The sequence below is a fragment of the Salmo salar genome, chromosome ssa09 (assembly GCF_905237065.1).
Source record: "Salmo salar chromosome ssa09, Ssal_v3.1, whole genome shotgun sequence".
In the NCBI taxonomy this organism is placed as follows: domain Eukaryota; kingdom Metazoa; phylum Chordata; class Actinopteri; order Salmoniformes; family Salmonidae; genus Salmo; species Salmo salar.
In genome coordinates this window covers 26385586-26410628 of record NC_059450.1, presented here as the reverse complement: position 1 = coordinate 26410628, position 25043 = coordinate 26385586, and the positions used below count along the sequence as shown (strand labels likewise).

Sequence of the window (25043 nt, the reverse complement as noted above, 5' to 3'; positions counted from 1 at the left end):
TTTGTTTTCTGTTGCAGTGACAGAGCAAAGTCGTAATAGCAGTAAAGTAGTAAACACAATAAAATAACTCAACAACGATGACTGGATGTGAATTGTTTTAATAGCAAACAGTTAAATGGAGTTAAAGGTGTGATCTGTAGTTTCATTTCCGGTAAACACCGGTAGGACTTAGGGGGTTGTGAGTATTCTGCTCACTGATTGGCTTAAATGGAACCAAGATTGTTTTTCTAGCATCGATTGATTGTGCACGTTGTCCTGAGGCCACAGGAGAGTAGGGGGTCAGAACTTTGTGACAGCGTCCACCTCTGGCCTGCTCGCCTCCCTACCTCTGAGGAAGCACAGTTCCCGCTCAGCCCAGTCAAAACTGTTCGCTGCCCTGGCACCCCAATGGTGGAACAAGCTCCCTCACGACGCCAGGACAGCGGAGTCAATCACCACCTTCCGTAGACACCTGAAACCCCACCTCTTTAAGGAATACCTGGGATAGGATAAAGTAATCCTTCTAACCCCCCCCCAAAAAAAAGATATATAGATGTACTATTGTAAAGTGGTTGTTCCACTGGATATCATAAGGTGAATGCACCAATTTGTAAGTCGCTCTGGATAAGAGCGTCTGCTAAATGACGTAAATGTAAATGTGAGCGATGTTCTCCAAGGCTGAGCGTGCCTCAGAGGAAGGGAAACACTGGGTGGACTCCAGAGCGTTGTTGCCGTGGTAACGACACAGATCTATTGTCGAGGTGACACCTTTCTCCAACTTGATCGTGGACCGCAGCTGTTACAGGAAGAGACCATAGGACATGACTTCAGCATTTTTTTTTATGTAAGCAAATGTTGAAATGAGCATCCTATTGTGAACACTGAGGATGGGAATGTGCAGTGGTCTATAGAAAACTACATTGGTCATGAGACTCCCCCTCCCCCCAGACACACTGAGTAGTCCTGGGTGTCTTTCCCCCCCCCTTCTGCTCTGGCTCAGTCAGGAGATCTTTTTGCTTAGGGCGTTCTACCTAATGAATTCTGGGACTGAAAAGACCCTGTGGGCTTTCGCTTAAAAAACAGCAGGCATGGAGCATTGCTCCACTGCACTAATGTGGGTGCACGCTCCTCAGTTTGGAAACGGGGACACAGCAAACACCAAGTCTCCTCCACACTCCATTAGTCCCCAGAAAGTCCTGTCCATCACTTTCTCTTCCTATGTTGAACAACAGGTGGCTGAGATATCCAAAATATGGTCTGACAGATCATTTCCATGGTTGTTCAGACTGCATTACATTTAAGACTAACAGGAGCAGCACACAGGGCACACCTCGTGTTTGACACAATATGTATTTCAGCGTAAAAGCCCAGGCAAGCAGGACACATTTATTATATTGTAAATACTAATCTATATGAAAATGATCGTAGCTACAATAAGTGTGGTGCAGTTAGGAGGAAACATTCTCCCCATATCCCCCCTCATGTCCTCATGAAGGAGATTCTCTGACAATGCAACTGTCTCAGTCTCTCTGTCTCCTCCACAAATAGTCTTGGGTACCTAATCCCCCACGATCTGGTTTCAGACGTGACCAGAGATTTCCCCCCCCCCCCCGTTGTCTCTTCCTGCACCCCCATTTGTCCCCTCCTTTCCTCTCTAACTGACTTTGGGAAGGAAATGTCAAACTTGAGATTGGTTACAGTGGATATCAACACTATCTAAGCATCTTTGACAGTCTTGCAACCCACCGTGCTACCATACCACAATAAAAAACATCCACTGTATGTACATTCACTCTGCTGACCTTTGTATAGTCCATTTGTCTTCCAATAGTTTACAGAGAAAGATGATGGGAAAGAAAATTCAAGAAGTATTCATATTTACCTTGTAGCTATATAAACAATTTTAAAAAATCAGAAAAAGTAATAGCACAGGATAAGTGGTTCAGTACCTGTTGCAGCTGATGACGCCATCTCTCCTGCCCCACAATCTGCCGGTGGAAAACCACAGGGGCCGAGTTAAAACTGAAGGTTACTGGGTCTGCTGAGCTGGTCTTTACAAATAGCTGCAGGTTAGAATTCAACTAAAGAGGGGGGAATGACAGCATTAGTCTATAATCATGATCCTTACATGTTACATTTCACCACCTCTCAGTAGATTGCAAATACCCACTGTGTCCTTTTCACTCGCATTTTCACATTTTTAGGAAAGTCAAGGGGAGCAGCATGAATCTATACTTTTCAGCAAAGCCAATCACTCAGGTTTCCTGCAATGAGCTCCATCGCTGCCTGAGAGCTTTTTGCCAGCAAGGCACCATGGGACAAGGACGTCTGCTCCTCCCACATGACCATGTTGATTTCATCAGTCAGGCTATTGTCCTGAGAAGAGCAGTTTACATAAAATGTTATGTATTCAGTTATGACTGTTTCCATTATGTAGACGTACATTTTTATCCAAATATCTACATTTCGAATAACAGCTCCAACCATAGAATATACAGTACATAAGAGCATTTCAGTGGAAAAATATAAACTGTAGACTAAAACTATTTATTTTGTTAAAAACTGTGATTTATAAACACAGTATAAAGCTCCAAGGAGAGAAGAGCCCAGGTTGAAACTGGAACCTCCTCTGAGGTAGAACACAACACTGAGTTCTGCTGGGAAAGCTCTTCTTCAAAGGGTGAGGTGTAACCGTATCGCTCTACCCGTCACAAATAATCAGGTACGTCCAGTAGCATCCAGTAGCGTCTAGTAGCATCCAGTACATAATAATAGCAGATACCTGATAGAACAGTGTTATTCATTTAAGCCCACTAAAAAGTTGGTCCAAATTAATAATTTAGTAAAATGCACGTTTTAGTTTTTTGTAAAAAAAAACAACAAATTTTTTAGTTACTATGACCATAACTGTAGTAGGGGATGCCTGGAAAGATTTTTTTAGGAATGTTCTCAGTTTGTATTGTGTCATGTAACTACAGGTAACTGCCAAAATAAAGGAAACACTTGAGTAAATAAGGGATACAAAATATATTGAAAGCAGGTGCTTCCACACAGGTGTGGTTTTCTGAGTTATTTAAGCAATTAACATCCCATCATGCTTAGGGTCATGTATACAACAATGTCCAGTTGCCCATTATTTTGGCTACCATGGCTAGAAGAGATCTCAGTGACTTTGAAAGGGGGGTCTCAAAAGGAGCACAGGTGGTTTAAAGTGTGTGTGTCTCAGTCACCAGATCTCAACCCAATTGAACACTTATGGGAGATTCTGGAGCGGCATCTGAGACAGTGTTTTCTAGCACCATCAACAAAACACCAAATCGACTGAATATTTTATGGAAGGAAGGGTTTCACATCCCTCCTGTGGAGTTCCAGACACCTGTAGAATCTGTGCCAAGGTGCATTGAGGCTGTTCTGGTGCCCAACGCCCTAAAGACACGTTGTTGGCGTTTCCTTTATTTTGGCAGTTACCTGTAACTATAGCTGGCTAGGGTTACCCTGGTAGTGGTATAGAAATTGTCTTACCTCCAAACTGTTGGGGATCTCATGGTACATTCCCTGCACCAAGTAACCAATGGCACTCGATATCAACTCCACAACCTGTCAAACGCAAAAGAAAAAAAGCTTTGCTTAACCACCATTGAAAGTACTTTAAGTAGTATTGAAATTGCTCTGAAGAGAGATGGGGATGGGGTTTAGACTAAGAGGGTGTCTGGGTTGTAAATTGACCAGCTCTAACTCCTCACATTGCCAGCTCATTATCGGACCAGTGTGGACTGACAGGACTGCCTGCTGTTTTTATTAAGCACACCCAGACTGAGCTTTATCAATTTGAATCTTATTTATAGCGACCCCCAGTTTAAACTGTATTATGAGGCTTTATCAGGTATCCAGTCTGAGAAGCTGAAAGGCAGATGGCAAGGCAGAAATCAGGAAATGTCATGAGGGCTGAGGGGTTGATGAGGCTCTGGAGCAGTGGTCTGACATCTGGTGCTTGGGCTCTTTGTCATCAACAACCCAACTCAGAATTGATTATCAATTTGATACCTTCTTATTTTAGATATAACTTCAATCTGCTCAACAGGGTGTGGCTGGGCAGTATTGTATATTCATAACTTTTATTGTTATGTTTTACACTAGCTCCCTCCCGTGCCTTTGAGGAATTCTCACAAGTCTACTAGGTCCAAGTGTGTGGGCATGTAGTGGAATGAATGTAAAAAAACTCAGGTCATATTGTGTCATCTGTCTGCAGTTGCCCAGACCCTCTTGCAGTGGGAATCCATGACTACATTTTAAATAGCACCCTCACTCACACACATGATACTAATCCTACAAAGTAAATTCAGTCAGGCACCTCATTTTATATGATTGTCCAAATCAGTGACTGAGTTTAAATAATCACAAACACGATGTTTATCAGCTTTATCTTCTTTCACAATCAATTGCTCCTAAAGAACAGCGTATGGGCACAAAGATGTACAGTTCTAGGTAGATGATAAGAAAGACAATCCATATGTTGTACTCTCTTACAGTCAAGAGGTTTTTTCATGATTTGAGAGTGTGTCTCTATCAGTCTTCATAGTGCGCTTGGGGTAACCAGATCCTTTAGGAAATATTAAAGAAACTCAAGCCTCACAAAAGGCCCAAAAGGACAATACCCCTACAGTGTTCCCAGATGTGCTGTCTTTGCTAGGCTGGGAATGAGGAAAATGAAAGGGGGGGGGGGGTCTTTTTTAGGAAAGTATCAGATAAGCCCCCGCCTCCCCCTTACTCTACTCCCAAATCCAGGCAGATCGTGTTTTGCCGACAGGTCTGTGAGGGAGAGAAACCGGAGCTGGGCTCCGAGATCACTTTACCATTTATACCGGCCTAGGATTCCTCTCAAGGCCGGAACACATAATCCAGATCAATTGCTCCCCTAAAAAATTCCCTGGTTTATGTGAAATGCTTATACACCTCTAAGCTCTTATGCTACGACTGCTACTACAGTCATGTCTGTCTTGGTAACACACAACAATCCTTGAAAAATGTAAAATATCAAGCAATTGGTGAGTGTGAACATTTTATTCTCTGTCAAGTATTGAATAGGGGTCTCTATTTGTCATTGTCCGTTTGTTTAAGAGACAGTGTCATGACCATAGTTTAGACACACGTGAGTACTAATTTCAAGTAGACTTTGTTTTACAACTCTTGTGAACATTTTACTGTTAGGGGGAGAGTGGGGGGCACATGTAGGTATGTCCAACAGGGGAGCTCTAGAATGTCATTACATTATTGAAAAGACGACAATATGAATTATACTGCAAAACAAATGAGTGCCATGATGTTCATGTAAGGTGTTAAAAATGCCTATGTATATCACTTTGACAATGCCCAAATTTATAGAAACGGGTACTTCTGTTATCAGAATTGTCATGATCACAGTGTCTTTAGGTGGCATTTTAAATCCCTGTTTGTGCATGCTCAGACAGACAATCTGAGCTGAGGGGAGAATTTGGAAGATTGCAAAGCAGAGAGAAAATAGGTTATTATGATCCTCTTGTGCAGCCACATTCTGACAGTTGAGGTTGGTGACACATTCTGTCCTCAAAGGATTGCCAGTGTATGCACTGGAAGTGATCTGTGACCCCCATGCCCACACACAGAAACACAATCTACATAAGTGCTTAGTAAGAATGAGTAGAAGAACGTAAAAGAATGTAACCTGTGTAAATGGGGGTGCATTATTCCCACCCAAGCATATTTTGTGTGTGTGTGTGTGAGTATCAGTCTGCCTGCCAGTGGCCTAAGTGAGAGAATAGATTTGTTGATTCGATCAATCCACAACGGCCAGGAAAACTTGACACAGCAAGCTGATGTAAGTGGTGTTTAAACTCCTCTGCTTATACTGTTTGTATTCTCATTAATATCCGTATCTGTACTGCTGCAATCTCAACATTGTCAAGTATCATCTTCATCTCACTGACAATCTATTGAAACCTCACAGGTAAAAGGCTGAAATCAGATTGCATTTTGGAAGACAGCTGGGCCAGTCCAGTGCAAGCCAGTCCCCACTGAGAACGGACATCTTGTTTCCAAACTGCATGTCCTTCAGGGGACCATCAAAGTTGGTCCACTCCTTTAGGTTGACGATCCCATGATGCACCAGGAAGGCCGTGTGGATGAGCTCTGGCTACAGAGGAGGAAATATTTACATTATCGAATTGTCATCAGTAAAACATACACTGAACAAAAATGCAACATGCCACAATTCCAAAGATTTTATTGAGTTACAGTTCATAAGGAAATTAGTCAATTGAAATAAATTCATTAGGGCCAAATCTATGGATTTTACATGACTGGGAATACAGACATGCATCTGTTGGTCACAGATCTCTTAAAATAAAAAAAAAGGTAGGGGCATGGATCAGAAAACCGGTCAGTATCTGGTGTGACCACCATTTGCCTCATGCAGCGTGACACATCTCCTTCACATAGAGTTGATCAGGCTTTTGATTGAGGCCTGTGAAATGTTGTCCAACTCCTCTTCAATGGTTTGCAAAGTTGCTGAATATTGGCGGGAACTGGAACACGCTGTCGTACACGTCAATCCAGAGCATTCTAAACATGCTCAATTGATGACATGTCTGGTGATTTTGCAGGCCATGGAAGCGCTGGGACATTTTCAGCTTCCAGGAATTGTGTACAAATCCTTGCGACATGGGGCCGTGCATTATTATGCTGAAACATGAGGTGATTGCGGCGGATAAATATCACTTATTATTGATATCTACATAGCGCATTGATGGGAATCACACTGCTGCTCTCTCATTTAGCTATTTGTGCTTTACGGATTGGGTTGTTGTGGATGGCTGTTCACAAATCTAAATGTTTATTTGAACCCAATAATGGTTGAATTCAAAAGTTTAAGCTGCCTATCAATCATTGTTTTTGAAACCAGTGGACAGCCAGTGAAAAATGCGCTCTTGCAAATGCTGCATAGTGCATCCATTGGCCCAATGGACACATGCTCAAACTTGCACACTTTTGATAGCCTTACAGGGGCAATCTGTAGTTGCTACATCAATTTTTTCAAAGGTTTAGATACACCCACTCATTCAAGGGTTTTATTTTTTTTTACTATTTTCGACATTGTAGAATAATAGTTAAGACATCAAAACTATGAAATAACACATGCAATCATGTAGTAATCAAAAAAAGTTAAATCAAAATATATTTTAAATTCTTCAAAGTAGCCATGCTTTGCCTTGATGACAGCTTTGCACACTCTTGGCACTCTCTCATCCAGCTTCACCTGGAATGCTTTTCCAACAGTCTTGAAGGTGTTCCCACATATGCTGAGCACTTGTTGGCTGCTTTTCCTTCACTCTGCGGTCCAACTCATCCCAAACCATCTCAATTGGGATGAGGTCGGGTAATTGTGGAGGCCAGGTCACCTGATGTCCTGTTGAAAAACAAATGATAGTCCCACTAAGCGCAAATCAGATGGCATATCGCTGCAGAATGCTGTGGTAGCCATGCTGGTTAAGTGTGCCTTGAATTCTAAATAAATCACTGACAGTGTCACCAGCAAAGCACCCCCAACACCATTACACCTCCCACCGCTTCACGGTGGGAACCACACATGTGGAGAACATCTGTTCCCCTACTCTGCGTCTCAAAGACATAGCGATTGGAACCCAAAATCTCAAATTTGGACTCATCAGATTAAAAGGACATATTTCCACCGGTCTAATGTCCATTGCTCGTGTTTCTTGGCCCAAGCAAGTCTCTTCTTATTGGTGTCCTTTAGTAGTGGTTTCTTTGCAGTAATTCGACCATGAAGGCCTGATTCACACAGTCTCCTCTGAACAGTTGATTTTGAGATGTGTCGGTTACTTAAACTCTGAAGCATTTATTTGGGCTGCAATTTCCGAGGATGGTAACTCTAAAGAACTTATCCTCTGCAGCAGAGGTAACTCTGGGTCTTCCTTTCCTGTGGCGGTCCTCATGAGAGCTAGTTTCATCATAGCACTTGATGGTTTTTGCGACTGCACTTGAAGACACTAAAAGTTCTTGAAATTTTCCAGATTGACTGACCTTCAGGTCTTAAAGTAATGATGGACTGTCATTTCTATTTGCTTATTTGAGCTGTTCTTGCCATAATATAGACTTGGTCTTTTACCAAATAGAGCCATCTTCTGTATACCACCCCTACCTTGTCACAACACAACTGACTGGCTCAAACGCTTTGAGAAGGAAAGAAATTCCACAAATTAACTTTTAACAAGGCTGTTGATTGAATAATTGAAATGCATTCTAGGTGACTACCTCATGAAGCTGGTTGAGAGAATGCCAAGAGTGTGCAAAGCTGTCTTCAAGGCAAAGGGTGGCTACTTTGAAGAATGTCAAATATATTTTCATTTGTTCAACTGGCAGCTTTATTAAACAGTACAAACAAAACACCAGTCTCAACGGTAACAGTAAAAAGGCGTATCCGGGATGCTGGCCTTCTAGGCAGAGTTGCAAAGAAAAAGCCATATATTTCAGACTGGCCAATAAAAAGAAAATATTAAGATGGGCAAAAGAACACAGACACTGGACAGAGTAACTCTGCCTGGACGCCAGCATCCCAGTGTCACCTCTTCACTGTTGACATTGAGACTGGTGTTTTGCGGGTATTATTTAATGAATCTGCCAGTTGAGGACTTGTGAGGCGTCTGTTTCTCAAACTAGACACTCTAATGTACTTGTCCTCTTGCTCAGTTGTGCACCGGGGCCTCCCACTCTTTCTATTCTGGTTAGCGCCAGTTTGCTCTGTTCTCTGAAGGGAGTAGTACACAGCGTTGTACAAGATCTTCAGTTTCTTGGCAAATTCTCGCATGGAATAGCCTTCATTTCTCAGAGCAAGAATAGACTGACGAGTTTCAGATGAAAGTTCATTGTTTCTGGCCATTTTGAGCCTGTAATCAAACCCATAAATGCTGATGCTCCAGATACTCAACTAGTCTAAAGGACAGTTGTATTGCTTCTTTAATCAGAACAACAGTTTTCAGCTGTGGATTTGCCCTTTAAACAGCTGCATATTATCAAGATATCAAAGTGTCACCAACAAAAAGGTAAACAGGCCTATAGCAAATGCAGTATACAGTGGGGGGAAAAAGTATTTGATCCCCTGCTGATTTTGTACGTTTGCCCACTGATGAAGAAAGGATCAGTCTGTAATTTTAATGGTAGGTTTATTTGAACAGTGAGAGACAGAATAACAACAAAAATATCCAGAAAAACGCATGTCAAAAATGTTATAAATTGATTTGCATTTTAATGAGGGAAATAAGTATTTGACCCCCTCTCAATCAGAAAGATTTCTGGCTCCCCGGTGTTTTTTATACAGGTAACGAACTGAGAGTAGGAGCACACTCTTAAAGGGAGTGCTCCTAACTGCAGCTTGTTACCTATAAAAAAGACATGTCCACAGAAGCAATCAATCAATCAGATTCCGAACTCTCCACCATGGCCAAGACCAAAGAGCTCTCCAAGGATATCAGGGACTAGATTGTAGACCTACACAAGGCTGGAATGGGCTACAAGACCATCGCCAAGCAGTTTGGTGAGAAGGTGACAACATTTGGTGCGATTATTCGCAAATGGAAGAAACACAAAAGAACTGTCAATATCCCTCGGCCTGGGGCTCCATGCAAGATCTCACCTCGTGGAGTAGCAATGATCATGAGAACGGTGAGGAATCAGCCCAGAACTACACGGGAGGATCTTGTCAATGATCTCAAGGCAGCTGGGACCATAGTCACCAAGAAAACAATTGGTAACACACTACGCCGTGAAGGACTTAAATCCTGCAGCGCCAGAAAGGTCCCCCTGCTCAAGAATACATATACATGCCCGTCTGAAGTTTGCCAATGAACATCTGAATGATTCAGAGGACAACTGGTGAAAGTGTTGTGGTCAGATGAGACCAAAATGGAGCTCTTTGGCATCAACTCAACTCGCCGTGTTTGGAGGAGGAGGAATGCTGCCTATGACCCCAACAACACCATCTCCACCGTCAAACATGGAGGTGGAAACATTATGCATTGGGGGTGTTTTTCTGCTAAGGGGACAGGACAACTTCACCGCATCATTTGACGGGGCCATGTACTGTCAAATCTTGGGTGAGAACCTCCTTCCCTCAGCCAGGGCATTGAAAATGGGTCGTGGATGGGCATTCCAGCATGACAATGACCAAAACACACGGCCAAGGCAACAAAGGAGTGGCTCAAGAAGAAGCACATTAAGGTCCTGGAGTGGCCTAGCCAGTCTCCAGACCTTAATCCCATAGAAAATCTGTGGAGGGAGCTGAAGGTTCGAGTTGCCAAACGTCAGCCTCAAAACCTTAATGACTTGGAGAAGATCTGCAAAGAGGAGTGGGACAAAATCCCTCCTGAGATGTGTGCAAACCTGGTGGCCAACTACAAGAAACGTCTGACCTCTGTGATTGCCAACAAGGGTTTTGCCACCAAGTACTAAGTCATGTTTTGCAGAGGGGTCAAATACTTATTTCCCTCATTATAATGCAAATCATTTTCTAACATTTTTGACATGCGTTTTTCTGGATTTTTTTGTTGTTATTCTGTCTCTCACTGTTCAAATAAACCTACCATTAAAATTATAGACTGATCATTTCTTTGTAAGTGGGCAAACGTACAAAATCAGCAGGGGATCAAATACTTTTTCCCCCTCACTGTATGGCATTCATTTTTCACATGTAAAAAGCACTTTTCAGTAGTGCTCCAAAGCATGCCATTCCATGAGTGCAGCATTTATTTTTGAATTCGAATCAATGAGCCCAATCAGTCCTCCTAGAAAACAAAATCATAAACAGAGGGGCTGGCTAATAAGTCCTTAGTTTTGGGGTTATGCTCAGGTAAAACTATTTGGCTAATCTATACTTCCATATTTCCAAGTCCTATTCTTGAAGATCAATGGGTATAACATTTATTGGAATGAGTGGAATTCTGACAGACTTTGGTTTTTAATGTAAAGATAATTGAATCATATTATTATATGTAGTAGAAAGCGATGGGTTAAAAGACACCTACATAACCAAACCATAAAGTAAAATGTAACATCCATATATGGCCAGCTATGTAAACTTTAACATTGATTTATCCTGCAATAGATGTTGTTCAATTGGTAACATACATTTTTGTCTTCTTCTAATGCCTCTCAAGGGGAAAGTAATCTAAAAGTGACTGAATGTAATCAGATTACATTACTCAGTTTGGGTAATCCAAAAGTTACGTTACTGATTAGAATTTTGGACAGGTAACTAATAACTATCTTTTACATTTAGAAAGTAACCTGCCCAGCCCCGCCCTTAAACATGGTTGTGGCTAATTCCCATTGCTGTACAGACTAGTATGGCAAGCAATCTATTGTGATAATGTAATTTATACAATGGAAAAGTTATAACCTACCTACAATATGTTTGCCTCAAATGACTTACTCCTTCAAAGTCATGTAGTGATAATATATAGCCCTAGTGTCTACCTGATTAATGATGATCGCTGGCAATCAACTGCAATGATTTGATTTATCTCTAGAGAAACGGTGCGTTGGGCTCACTAAAACGAACTAAATGGAATTCAAAAGTCCGTCAATTAGTTGTTTAATAACCGAAAAAACGCATACAATTCGGTTAATCGCTCAACACTATTCCGGAGAAATGTAGTCTATTGAAAGAGAGAAATGAAACTACAACCGAGGTCTAACAGATCTAACTTAAACATTTCAAACTTAGGTTGCATGGATTTGATCGATATATTTATTCTCTGTATTTTCGTTGTTATCTAAATAACTAAATGTTAAAGTCACGTAGCCAGGCAATCTCGCTTCAGAGCGCGCTCACTAAAGGACATGAACGAGCGCGTATCTCGTGCACTAAATGATGCCAGGTAATAAGAATGTAAGGATTCGGTGCCTTTCAACCGCTGGGATAGGACTGCAGATGGTTTATTATGCATGTATGAGCCATGCATTGACGCGTCGAGTCCAAAACGGTGGGTTTAAAAAAAAAAAAAACGAGGTAATTTTCAATCTTCCTGAACGCATCTTTAAAATACATTTTAAAAATAACGTTTTTCATTATTGAGGAAAAATAAATAAGCCTTTACTAAATGCCATTATAGTCATTAGAAATAACAGCTATTCTTGATTACCAGAGAAAAGACATGCAAATTGTTTTTGAATGGAGTCTTTGAACGTGGCCAGAGGGAGGCTATAATCAAACGTTGATTCAGTCTTTGCTGGGGGATAATTAGATCCCCCCCTCCATATGGGCTGAGCCTGCCGAGGCAAGACAGACATACTGAGGGGGGGGTCAGTCTGTGGAGGGAGCCAGGGATGGCTGCGCTGATGGACACTTTAGGGCCATCTTTCAGATGGTGTGAAGCAGTCCTGATAAGACATTTCAAATCCAGTCATCTGTCAATTCTAGTTGTTCCTGCCCATAATACATTGTAGACATGCATGCCTTGTAATTACCTGCTGCCAGACATGTTCTACAGTTGCTCAGAGAGAGTTGTTATTAAATTGCTATAATGTCATTTATTTCTCTGCTCAATCATACCCATTGTCCCCCTTCTGTGAAGAGTAGTACATTTGTCCTCTCTTTGACAATGTCTTTCATTTCAATCGCTGCAGTGATGTTATTAACACACAGGATTAAAATGTGTCAGTGTAGATGTTTTAACAGACTACAAGTTAGGGATGAAAATTACATACATAAATTGTTCTCAACATTTAGGCTAATTTAACATTTGATTCATCGATTCAACATTCAATGCAGTTTATTAATTTATCTGGCCACACTACTTACATCAAATCTTAACCTGGGTACAAATCTTAGCAAATCTTAGACAAATACTGAGCGTATTGCTACTGCAGCAAAAGTATAAAGCGGGGTATTGAGTACATCCTGTACAAATGCAGCTAAATAATAATAATAATAATGTTGGCACTGGCAGCTATTCCGACAGACACCCTTCCCACCACCACTCCTCCTCCAACAGACACCCTTCCCACCACCACCACTCCTCCTCCTCCGACAGACACCCTTCCCACCACCACCACCACTCCTCCTCCAACAGACACCCTTCCCACCACCACCACTCCTCCTCCTCCGACAGACACCCTTCCCACCACCACCACTCCTCCTCCTCCAACAGACACCCTTCCCACCACCACCACTCCTCCTCCTCCGACAGACACCCTTCCCACCACCACCACTCCTCCTCCTCCAACAGACACCCTTCCCACCACCACCACTCCTCCTCCTCCGACAGACACCCTTCCCACCACCACCACTCCTCCTCCTCCAACAGACACCCTTCCCACCACCACCACTCCTCCTCCTCCGACAGACACCCTTCCCACCACCACCACTCCTCCTCCTCCAACAGACACCCTTCCCACCACCACCACCCTCCTCCTCCGACAGACACCCTTCCCACCACCACCACTCCTCCTCCTCCCAACAGACACCCTTCCCACCACCACCACCACCTCCTCCAACAGACACCCTTCCCACCACCCCCACCACTCCCCTCCTCCTCCAACAGACACCCTTCCCACCACCACCACCACCCCTCCTCCTCCAACAGACACCCTTCCCACCACCCTTCCCACCACCACCTCCTCCTCCAACAGACACCCTTCCCACCACCACCACCACTCCTCCTCCAACAGACACCCTTCCCACCACCACCCCTCCTCCTCCAACAGACACCCTTCCCACCACCACCACTCCTCCTCCAACAGACACCCTTCCCACCACCACCCCTCCTCCTCCAACAGACACCCTTCCCACCACCACCCCTCCTCCTCCAACAGACACCCTTCCCACCACCACCCCTCCTCCTCCAACAGACACCCTTCCCACCACCACCCCTCCTCCTCCAACAGACACCCTTCCCACCACCACCACTCCTCCTCCAACAGACACCCTTCCCACCACCACCACTCCTCCTCCAACAGACACCCTTCACACCACCACCACTCCTCCTCCAACAGACACCCTTCCCACCACCACCACTCCTCCTCCAACAGACACCCTTCCCACCACCACCCCTCCTCCTCCAACAGACACCCTTCACACCACCACCACCACTCCTCCTCCAACAGACACCCTTCCCACCACCACCACCCCTCCTCCAACAGACACCCTTCCCACCACCACCACTCCTCCAACAGACACCCTTCCCACCACCACTCCTTCAACAGACACCCTTCCCACCACCACCCCTCCTCCTCCAACAGACACCCTTCCCACCACCACCCCTCCTCCTCCAACAGACACCCTTCACACCACCACCCCTCCAACAGACACCCTTCCCACCACCACCACTCCTCCTCCAACAGACACCCTTCACACCACCACCACCACTCCTCCTCCAACAGACACCCTTCCCACCACCACCCCTCCTCCTCCAACAGACACCCTTCCCACCACCACCCCTCCTCCTCCAACAGACACCCTTCACACCACCACCACCACTCCTCCTCCAACAGACACCCTTCACACCACCACCACCACTCCTCCTCCAACAGACACCCTTCCCACCACCACCACCCCTCCTCCAACAGACACCCTTCCCACCACCACCACTCCTCCAACAGACACCCTTCCCACCACCACCACTCCTCCAACAGACACCCTTCCCACCACCACTCCTTCAACAGACACCCTTCCCACCACCACCCTCCTCTCAACAGACACCCTTCCCACCACCACCCCTCCTCCTCCAACAGACACCCTTCCCACCACCACCCCTCCTCCTCCAACAGACACCCTTCACACCACCACCCCCTCCTCCAACAGACACCCTTCCCACCACCACCCCTCCTCCTCCAACAGACACCCTTCCCCACCACCACCACTCCTCCTCCAACAGACACCCTTCCCACCACCACCACTCCTCCTCCAACAGACACCCTTCCCACCACCACCCCTCCTCCTCCAACAGACACCCTTCCCCACCACCACCCCCTCCTCCTCCAACAGACACCCTTCACACCACCACCACCACTCCTCCTCCAACAGACACCCTTCCCACCACCACCACTCCTCCTCCAACAGACACCCTTCCCACCACCACCCCTCCTCCTCCAACAGACACCCTTCCCACCACCACCCCTCCTCCTCCAACAGACACCCTTCCCACCACCACCACTCCTCCAACAGACACCCTTCCCACCACCACCACTCCTCCTCCAACAGACACCCTTCACACCACCACCCCTCCTCCAACAGACACCCTTCCCCCACCACCACCCCTCCTCCAACAGACACCCTTCCCACCACCACCACTCCTCCAACAGACACCCTTCCCACCACCACCACTCCTCCAACAGACACCCTTCCCACCACCACCACTCCTCCAACAGACAACCTTCCCACCACCACTCCTTCAACAGACACCCTTCCCACCACCACTCCTTCAACAGACACCCTTCCCACCACCACTCCTTCAACAGACACCCTTCCCACCCCACACTAGGACCCCTAAAGAAGCCTCGAAGTCTCTGCCTCAGATCTACAACTCATGATAAGCAGCGTTGGAGCCAGGGGAGGAAAAAGGGGAGAAGGGGACTTGTGTATAAATAGCTTCGGCAGCCGGTTGCATAGCAACTCATGCCATCTTGCTGAGGCGTTCCCGCCCCTAACACGCCCCTTGTCCTGAGTGTTCTGTTCCATTTTCCTCCCTCTACAGGGTCCGCAATACCCTGCAATACAGCTGTGTATCTGTCTGTTTTGTCTCTGGGTATCTGTCTGTTTTGTCTCTGGGTATCTGGCTGTTTTGTCTCTGGGTATCTGTCTGTTTTGTCTCTGGGTATCTGTCTGTTTTGTCTCTGGGTATCTGTCTGTTTTGTCTCTGGGTATCTGTCTGTTTTGTCTCTGGGTATCTGTCTGTTTTGTCTCTGGGTATCTGTCTGTTTTGTCTCTGGGTATCTGTCTGTTTTGTCTCTGGGTATCTGTCTGTTTTGTCTCTGGGTATCTGGCTGTTTTGTCTCTGGGTATCTGGCTGTTTTGTCTCTGGGTATCTGTCTGTTTTGTCTCTGGGTATCTGGCTGTTTTGTCTTCTGTGTCTGTCTGTTTATGTCTGTCTCCCTTTCTCTCTGTCCATCTCTCCTTCTGTCTCCATCTCTCTGATTCCATACAGCTCTGGCCCTCTCTCTATGCTGAGTTCCCTGGTGAGCCATCAGTACTGGGCACTGGAGTGGGAGACATTTTACAAATGCTGTCTGTCATGAGGGAGGAGAAAATTCCCCTGGAGGTATAAATCAATCCCCCCATCAGTGCTCTGGCCCAGGTGCTAATGAGCCCACATTCCTTCAACAGAGGAGAGGGGTGCAAGACAAAGTGAGAGCGAGAGGGGCAGGGGGAAGAGAGAAAGGAGAAGGGTGAGAGAAAGTGTCAGAGAGAGAGAGGGTCCGACAGAAATACAAAGGACAGGGAGTATGATGTAATATAGTTCATCATCGTGACACATCACAGGCTCTATGCACACTCACTGGACTTTACCCCCCACTCACACATACTACACTGACATTCCAACAGACTACATATGCTCACACACACATGCATGCATTTTGACGCAAAACACACACACGCACTCTTCACATACGCTGCTGATACTCTGTTTATTATCTATCCTGATTGCCTAGTCACTTTTACCCCTACCGACATGTACATATTACCTCGTACCCCTGCACATTGACTCGGTACTGGGACTCCTTGTATATAGTCTCGTTATTGTTTTTTTATTGTGTTACCATTTCTGCTCATTTTTCATACTTTTTAACTCTGCATTGTTGGGAAAGGGCTCGTAAACAAACATTTAACAGTAAAGTCTACACTTGTTGTATTCGGCGCATGTGACAAAACGTGATTTGAGTAGAAGACACAATCCTCATGAAACTGGATGCAACATTTTGCAGTTTGGGGATCCTGAAGTAGCTGATGTATTGCTTTTGTTTACTTTGAATTTTTGGTTATTTCAATAGCTGGAGCCCTAATCGTATGGATGGTCGATAACTTGATAAGTCAGACTGTAAGCATATTCATTACAGCCACTCCACACTAGCCCCCCCTCCCGTCCTGCTTGACAGACTTCTCCACTGAAGCTATAGTTGAGGCAGTGCTGCTTGCCAGCTAGGAGCAAGAAAAAGGCCATTCAGACACCCAGTGTACCACCTGCCAAACACAACAGCGACTTCTGGTAACCACTTGGCATGGTTGTAGAGTAATCTCCACACAAAATTCCATGTTCTGGGCAACATTCTGTATGTGTGCGGGTGTGCTTGCGTTTGAGTGAATAAGTGAATGTTGTCATCGGAAAAAATGACAAAGTGGAGCTGGTGTGTGTGGGTGCTGTCAGATCAGGAGCAATGAAAAGTATTTTCCCGTCTGAAGGAAAGGAGACAAGGAAAGAAAGCTATGGAGGAACATGAGGCGTGTTTACCTGTGGTAGATGCTGCTGACCATGTCCTGGGGCAGGAGGTCTGAGGCTGTGTGCTGGCTGGGACATCAACAGGACCACCAGGCCTCTCATCTGAAGGTTGTTTCTGCTGTCATAGATGAAGCCCCTGAGAAGAGGGCCAGGCATCAATCAGTAATTTATTGTTGGGTAAGGGTTTATACATTTGTGGAGATATGCTCTTTTCATACACAAAAAAATACATTTGAATGAAGACAGAAAAATGAAATGTAGGTGAGATTGACACAACACAGGCATGCCTTGGGCCACATCTTGAATTTGCCAAAATGTTCCATTTCATGTATGATATTTCATCTTTCCCACACATTCAAATAAAATGTCCTTCAGGAGTAAAAAAAAAAACATACGTATTTTCATCATCCCAAAATCCATTATGGCAAGCAGAGAATTGGCGTGGAATTGCAGGCTAAGTAAGCAGCCTCTTAACAATGACAAAGAAAATTCCCAGTAATTGTATGGAAATGAGAGGTGGTGCGACACTATATTAATGAGGATGTGTGTAGATTTCAACGCCTCTCTCCAGGGGCGCCCCAAAAATCCCTTTATTCCCTCGCATCAATGCTAAGCAAACAAAATGGCTAATTGCTGCTTCATGGGGTGACACAGAGAAAGGTCAACACACTCATGGAGACAACTGCCTTTCAAAATCATCATTAATTCAACTGCATTGTCAGAGAAGTGGTGGAGGGCTTTATATTCAATGAGCATACCTTCAAGACATCAGAATTTGATAAACATTTTCAGTAGCTGAATTGCCAGACAACCTTTTTTTTTAATTGCTAGGGGAAAGTGTCAACCTGAGAGCACAGCTATGAAGGGAGGTGAGGGAAGAACAAAAAATGTTCTGTTTGTGAAAATTCATGTCATGGAATGCACCTTGGAATATTTCTCCATTGCTTGCATTTTTGTTGGTGGAACCCAGCCTTTTATAGTAAAATAATTAATACATCTCAGAGTGTAGCTTTAAACAAGCAAGCTTAGACAAGAGACTAATGATTAATTAAAGACCGAACCATATTGATCAGCTGTGGCACAACACATTGTTTGCCAGCAGAACGGGGCCAAACATACAATTCAAGCAGAGCTGCAAGGCTCTAGTGGTGGGCTGGCCACTGTGAAGATAAAATAACTGTGGTCCCGAGGGAGCGGTTAGACAGAGAACATCTAATCCTGTCCCCAGGGAGCCCCCTATGCCATGAATCACACTCTCGTTAGAGCCCTGAGTAGACACCGAGCACCACCCACCCAGACACCAACCGGGGAGAGAAAGAGGCAAAGGAGAGGACGAAAGAGACAGACAGAGAATGAAGGGAAAGTGCGAGAGGCAGAGGAAGAAAGAGTAGGAGAAAGAGAGGCGGAGGAACAGAACAAGAGAGAAAAGGATGGGGAGAGAGAGGGAGAGATGGGCAGGGAGAGGGGAATAGAGAGATATAAAAAGGAAGATGGGAGACACGGTAAGTGCAATAGATAAGTACGGAAACTGACAGGTCTAATTTTATCTGTTAAATCCCTATCTCAGTGGAACCTAAGGAAAACCATCACATGAAACAAGTTGTCATCTGATACTTTTCTGTGTTCATAATTGTAACAAAAATAACAGCATGTAGCCTAGGTTAACCTCAACAAAATTCAGTACACTTTTGCCAGGTTTTTAAAGCCCTAGGTAACCAAACAAGATTTATTGAGAGGTAAAAACTGACATTATGAGGCGTGAAATTACACTGAAATTCCTATAGCTTTCAATTGAAAGAACAGCAACCACACCAAAAATTTTGTCTGCCTGTGGCGAGACTGGCCAGGTCTGCAGCCTGAAGATGGCAGTTGATTAATATTCATGCCAGTCGCCACACCATGGCACATCAATCAATCATAACCACCTTCCTGCAAAAGGGTGGGGCCCGGGATGAGTGCTGGGAAAGAGGGAGAGAGAAAGAGAGATGGGTCAATGTCATTTTAATGGGTAGCACTACTACAGCGCTCTCTGAATCTTATCTGTTGGTCTAGTACATAGACCTAGTACTGCACAGCTCTTAAAATGTATCACATGTAGTTAGACCATTTTTGGGGCAAAGCATCAATAACCATTTTCTTAATTGAGAACACAATCACTTGAGGGTAGCAATTGGATAAACTCCTTAGTGTACAAAATGGGATTTGGCATCTACCTCTAAATATTTCCTGAACTCCTACATGTGACGACAAAAACTCAGTTGAAAACAATGGAAGCCACTTGCAGAGAAAAGTCAAACTGGGTCAAGGTCTTTCCCTGCAACAATGTGAAAGTTCTTCTGTTCTGCATTGCCACTCTAACTCCAGACTTAGCTGAACTGAATTTTTTAAGAATGAAAGGAAAAGGGAACACCAAGGTCAAATGTTTAGATGAGTTCATGTCACACTGCCTGCTCGTGTTGCACAGTCATTTGGGGTTGAGCATTTAAATGAACAAAGCAGCTGTTTTTTATCTCAATATAAAATCATTTCTGGGTAACAATTAAATACCTTTGATTTTTTTCAAATAAAAGGACAAAAATAAACAAAAATGGCTTCTTAGCAAAGAGAAATTTCTCAAGCAAGAATTTTGCTCAGACTGTCTGGGAGTGGTATGAGTGGGGACAGGAAAATTGAAAACTATCTGTTATGGCAGAGAGGTTTGGAAGTCTTTCTTATTGGTCTAATAACAAATTTACCGCCTGGTGATTTACCACCCGTCTTTTCAAAAAGCTCTTACACTAAAAGGGCATTATCATAATTTTCACAATCTCACAGTATTACTCCAACCTGAGTTTGGAAATATATACACTGAGTTTACAAAACTTTAGAAACACCTTTCTAATATTGAGCTGCACCCCCTTTACCCCTCAGAACAGCCTTAATTCTTTGGGGTATGGACTCTACAAGGTGTCGAAAGTGTTCCACATGGATGCTGGCCCACATTGACTACAATGCTTCCCACAGTTGTGTCAAGTTGGCTGGATGTCCTTTGGGTGGTGGACCATTCTTGATACACACAGGAAAATGTTGAGTGTGAAAAACCCAGCAGCGTTGAAGTTCTTGACACACTCAAACTGGTGCGCCCGGCACCTACTACCACCCCATTCAAAGGCACTTAAACCTTTTGTCTTCCCATTCACCGTCTAAATCGTACACACATAATTCATATCTCAATGAAATGGCTTAAAAATCCATTTTAACCTGTCTTCTCCACTTCATCTCCACTAATTGAAGTGGATTTAACAGGTGACATCAATAAGGGATCATAGCTTTCACCTGGTCAGTCTATATCACGGAAAGCGCAGGTGTTCCTAATGTTTTGTACACCCATTGTATCAAACACAGACAAATCTAGTTTTTGACAGCACTTGGCCCTAACATAATCTGCACAGCACAGATTCCATGGAACTTATCATTGAAATTAGACACATTTTGAGTGAGTTTCTTTTGCTTCAACCTTTTAGTAGGCTAGAATTCTCTGAAGGAAAATCACACTAATTGTATTATTTTGGTTTCCATTGCATCATCAAACAATCTCTTATTTTCTTATGTCAATCCTCCATTTGATTTAGTGTAGGCTGTTTTTTCCCCAGGCTTTTCTTTTGCTTACATTTACTGGATGACTATTTGTCTGAGGTCACTAGTCTACACATAACTTTGTTGACAATACCAGTAGGCACTGCCCAAGGAGAGGAGACAATTGAATTGCCAATACAAGCCACAAGAGGGTAGACGCTCTACTCAGCTCAGTCCTCTACAGCTAAAAAAAACAAACAAGAGAAGACACCAGCATCTTTCTCAGGGAGCGGTACAAATCATGAAACAGCTTACAAAATAACAACAAATTAAAACTTGTCTGAGACATAAGGATGGTTAATTATGGGGCTTAAGCTGTGCAACCATCCAGTCATCACACTTGCTCTCAATGACAGCATCTTTGACACACCAGCGGTTAAAGCAACAACAAGAAAATCCCATGACAAACTGTTCCGCAGCTGTTCCTAAACCCTGCTTGAAATTCAGGTTGTAAAACTGCATTTGTAAAATGATTCCACACAATTGAAGGAGTAGAGAAATAAACACGGTAACAACATAAAACCAGGATCCCGCTCTTTTTTTAAACAAAGGCCAAAACTGCTTTCAAAATATATTTAACGAAATGTATTTTCCTGCAATTGCATTAAAGAGCCACTGAACACTCCAATTGGCACGTGTGTTTTTCTGTTGTTCATTAGAAAAACTAGATTTCAGTCTTGGAGGTGTGTTTCCTGACCGATTCCGCGTTTGGTTAATGATGTTTGTCCCCCATGAAACACTGTTGATGCAATATCCTATTTCACTTCACAAAATCTCCAGAATGAATCTACGATAAACATTTTTTACAGATTTCATGAGTTATGTTTTTGCCAAGGATGTTTAGTTTGGCAATTTTACATCTAACTAAGGTGTTTAGTGCAGTATTTCTCAAGTAAAAAAAATGTGTGACATGTCTTATGTAAACAAAGTCTACTGGGCAGGTCTGTCTCATGGTCTATGCTATTGGATAGAGAGCAATTACCGCAGCTGTTCACCCCATGTTAGTGGGCAAATGTATATCGTCAAATCAAAACCCAACCTTCATTTACCCGTTGTGACGCACGGATGTTCCAAACTCCCTTTTAGACGAGACTGACTTTATGACCAACATGATCCTATTTACACTTCGTAGTACATTTTGACACTAGAATAACTGTTTCTGACTCATATCGATGCCACATAGGCCCTTTTCAAAGGGATTCATTGCTTTTTAAAGGCAGTCGTGCTTTAAGAATTGTTGTGCATTTACTGCTTGTCAGAATACGTTTCCGAGAGCATTCCTATGGCTCTCGGAACTTGTATGCACCTCGAGAGGCGTATTTATCTCACATAGAACACACAACAACAAGCCGACTAGGTAAATAGGTAAACTACTCTACTATAGGTCTGTTTTAATAACATTCCATGGCAAAAATAGTAGCACTGGAAAGTATCATCCTGAGTGATAAATTATAGGCTTTGAATTACTTTGCCAACAGCTACAGTAGCCTACACAGCACTGTCTGGGTTGAGCGCTACTGTGGTGTGCATTATAGACTGTTTCATTCCCTTCATCTGAACAGCGGAGTGTCATCAACAATCATGCATCTCAGTTCAGTGCACACAGTGTAAAAGAGAAAATAAATATATTTGTAACTGTATAAGGCTGTCATCTTCAAGCCAGCCCCCCTCTACACTGATCTTAAAAATGACCTCTCCAGAATCCATAAGACGGAGATCTTTAGCCCTTGTACATAGCCTATAGTGTAGCCTGTACTGAGGGGCCAGAAACCCAGGGTTTTCCTCAGTAAATCAATTAATAGGATTGTGCACTCTAAATACAACCTAATTTGACCTACAGTAGGTGCACCCAATGTGGATGGGTCTATTTTCTTCTCACATTGCAAACTGAGGCATAGCCTGGTACCAGATCTGTTTGTGCCATCATGTCAACTCCCATGGCAAGGAGTGTCATGATGGCACAAACAGACTGATACCCTGGTTAACTGCAGCATGGCTTGAGTCACTTAAAGGGAACTGAACTGGCCTGATGGCATATGGTGCCAGCTGCTATAAGCCTATGTGAAAAGAAAACAGGCCCTGTACTGTTCCTACATTTTGGAGCATTGTTGTGGGGGTGACCTGGTCAGTCGAGGAGGCAGAAGTTGGTTGGATCAGCTTGATCAGAAGTTATTGTTGGGAAGATGGTGATTGACATCACAGTCATAACTGACAGAATCAAGTCTTCTAAAACCACAGATAGCCAACATAGAGTTACATTGTTTGTGCATGATGAAATTGTGCATGTAAATACTTGCATTACAAACATGATGTAATATCATTTGCAATACTATATGTTTGTGTGTAAACCATACCTTGCAGTGCTGAGTAACGGGTGTTTTGTTCCAACCAGTTTCCTCAAGTGCATTGCTACATTACTAAGTTCATCACTCAGCGCAGGCTCATGAAGAAGGTCGGATAACCCACGATTTTCTCTGCATCCGAGACCACTTTATTCAAATTAGAAAGCGTTGCGTTGGAGAAAATACTTATGTTCCTCTGTCCACGGTTTAACAAACCGATGCACGAGAGTCGAAACCAAATTCCTGTCATCTTTACAGCTGAAGGTTTTTTACTCATTTAACTTGAAACAAGGGTAAAGCAAACCCTTGAGTTTTCGATCAAAGCTTAGCACAAGCTAGAATAAGTCGATTAAACAAATAAACTAAACAATGGCAGGCAATTACATTAAGTTACTAAATTAGATATCTAGCTAGCTAGCTATCCATATTTACAATATATCATGTTAGCAACACCTGTAACGTTATGATGGGTGTCATCCTCGCTGGCGACAATGTCATATTTATTTGAGTTCTTTACATTACGGCGCCACGTATGTCCTGAGTATAATGCTGGGTTATCACCCTACTTAATTTGATACTTATTCCCTTTGAGATATCCTATAAAGTATTGTAAATATTCCGCAACACACGACCTAAAAAGTTAAGCATTGACACAGGAGGCCGCCATCTTGATGAAACGCCCTACGGTATGTCGCAAAACGTTTACAACAGTACCTTATGCCCATATAAATAGAATCAATGGATTCTATTTCCATGGTTGTGCCCCATTTATCAGCATTTGGAATCAGTTTTAAAATAGGCTGCAAGTGAACGCTGTCTTGTGCTTTGTATCACCAAAAAAGATTAGATATGCATGTATCTTGTAAAAATGTGTTATAAAGTCCACTCTATAAAGATTTGGGTTGCCTGTGGATTTAAAATGGACAAAACATTGTTTAATTTTGATTAACTGTGAAGGATTCAACATTAATAGCGAAATAGTGACAAAAATGAAAAGAAAAACATGCATTTTTGTATTTTCTGTCGATTTAGGATTGAATTGTTCTTCTCAAGAAGCGTCATTGACATCAAATAGAGTTTATATGTAACGTGCGCTGAATACAACAGGTGCAGTAGACCTTACACTGAAATGCTTACTTACAGGCTCTAACCAATAGTGCAAAAAAGGTATTAGGTGAACAATAGGTAGGTAAAGAAATAAAACAACAGTAAAAAAGAAATAAAACAACAGTAAAAAGACGGGCTATATACAGTAGCGACGCAATAAAAGTAGTGAGGCTACATACAGACACCGGTTAGTCAGGCTGATTGAGGTAGTATGTACATGTAGATATGGTTAAAGTGACTATGCATATATGATGAACAGAGAGTAGCAGTAGCGTAAAAGAGGGGTTGGCTGGTGGCGGGACACAATGCAGATAGCCCGGTTAGCCAATGTGCAGGAGCACTGTTTGGTCGGCCCAATTGAGGTAGTATGTACATGAATGTATAGTTAAAGTGACTATGCATATATGATAAACAGAGAGTAGCAGCAGCATAAAAAGAGGGTTTGGGGGGGCACACAATGCAAATAGTCCGGGTAGCCATTTGATTACCTGTTCAGGAGTCTTATGGCTTGGGGGTA

General features: G+C 43.6%; 1 protein-coding gene across 11 annotated transcripts; it reads right to left on the bottom strand.

Annotated features, from left to right (window-relative positions):
• Window positions 1–82: 82 nt before the first annotated feature.
• Window positions 83–24123, bottom strand: LOC106611128 (all trans-polyprenyl-diphosphate synthase PDSS2). Of its 11 annotated transcripts, none has more exons than XR_006770982.1 (8): window positions 23873–24123; window positions 23432–23566; window positions 19275–19420; window positions 17475–17598; window positions 2150–3576; window positions 1929–2060; window positions 1782–1800; window positions 83–775 (listed from the first exon to the last, which is right to left on the bottom strand). XR_006770982.1 is itself a non-coding variant. In XM_014211008.2 (8 exons), exons 5-8 carry the CDS (start codon window positions 17562–17564, stop codon window positions 617–619), a joined length of 456 nt encoding a protein of 151 aa, XP_014066483.1. In that variant the 5' UTR covers window positions 17565–17598; window positions 19275–19420; window positions 23172–23303; window positions 23432–23566; window positions 23873–24119; the 3' UTR covers window positions 83–616. The 11 variants fall into 11 exon arrangements, 7 of the variants coding, with proteins under 7 accessions (XP_014066483.1, XP_014066481.1, XP_014066482.1 ...); XM_014211008.2 differs by lacking the exon at window positions 1782–1800 and adding an exon at window positions 23172–23303 and having other exon boundaries at window positions 3502–3576; window positions 23873–24119; XR_001330062.2 differs by lacking the exon at window positions 1782–1800 and adding an exon at window positions 5961–6148 and having other exon boundaries at window positions 1929–3576.
• Between the last annotated feature and the right edge of the window lie 920 nt (window positions 24124–25043).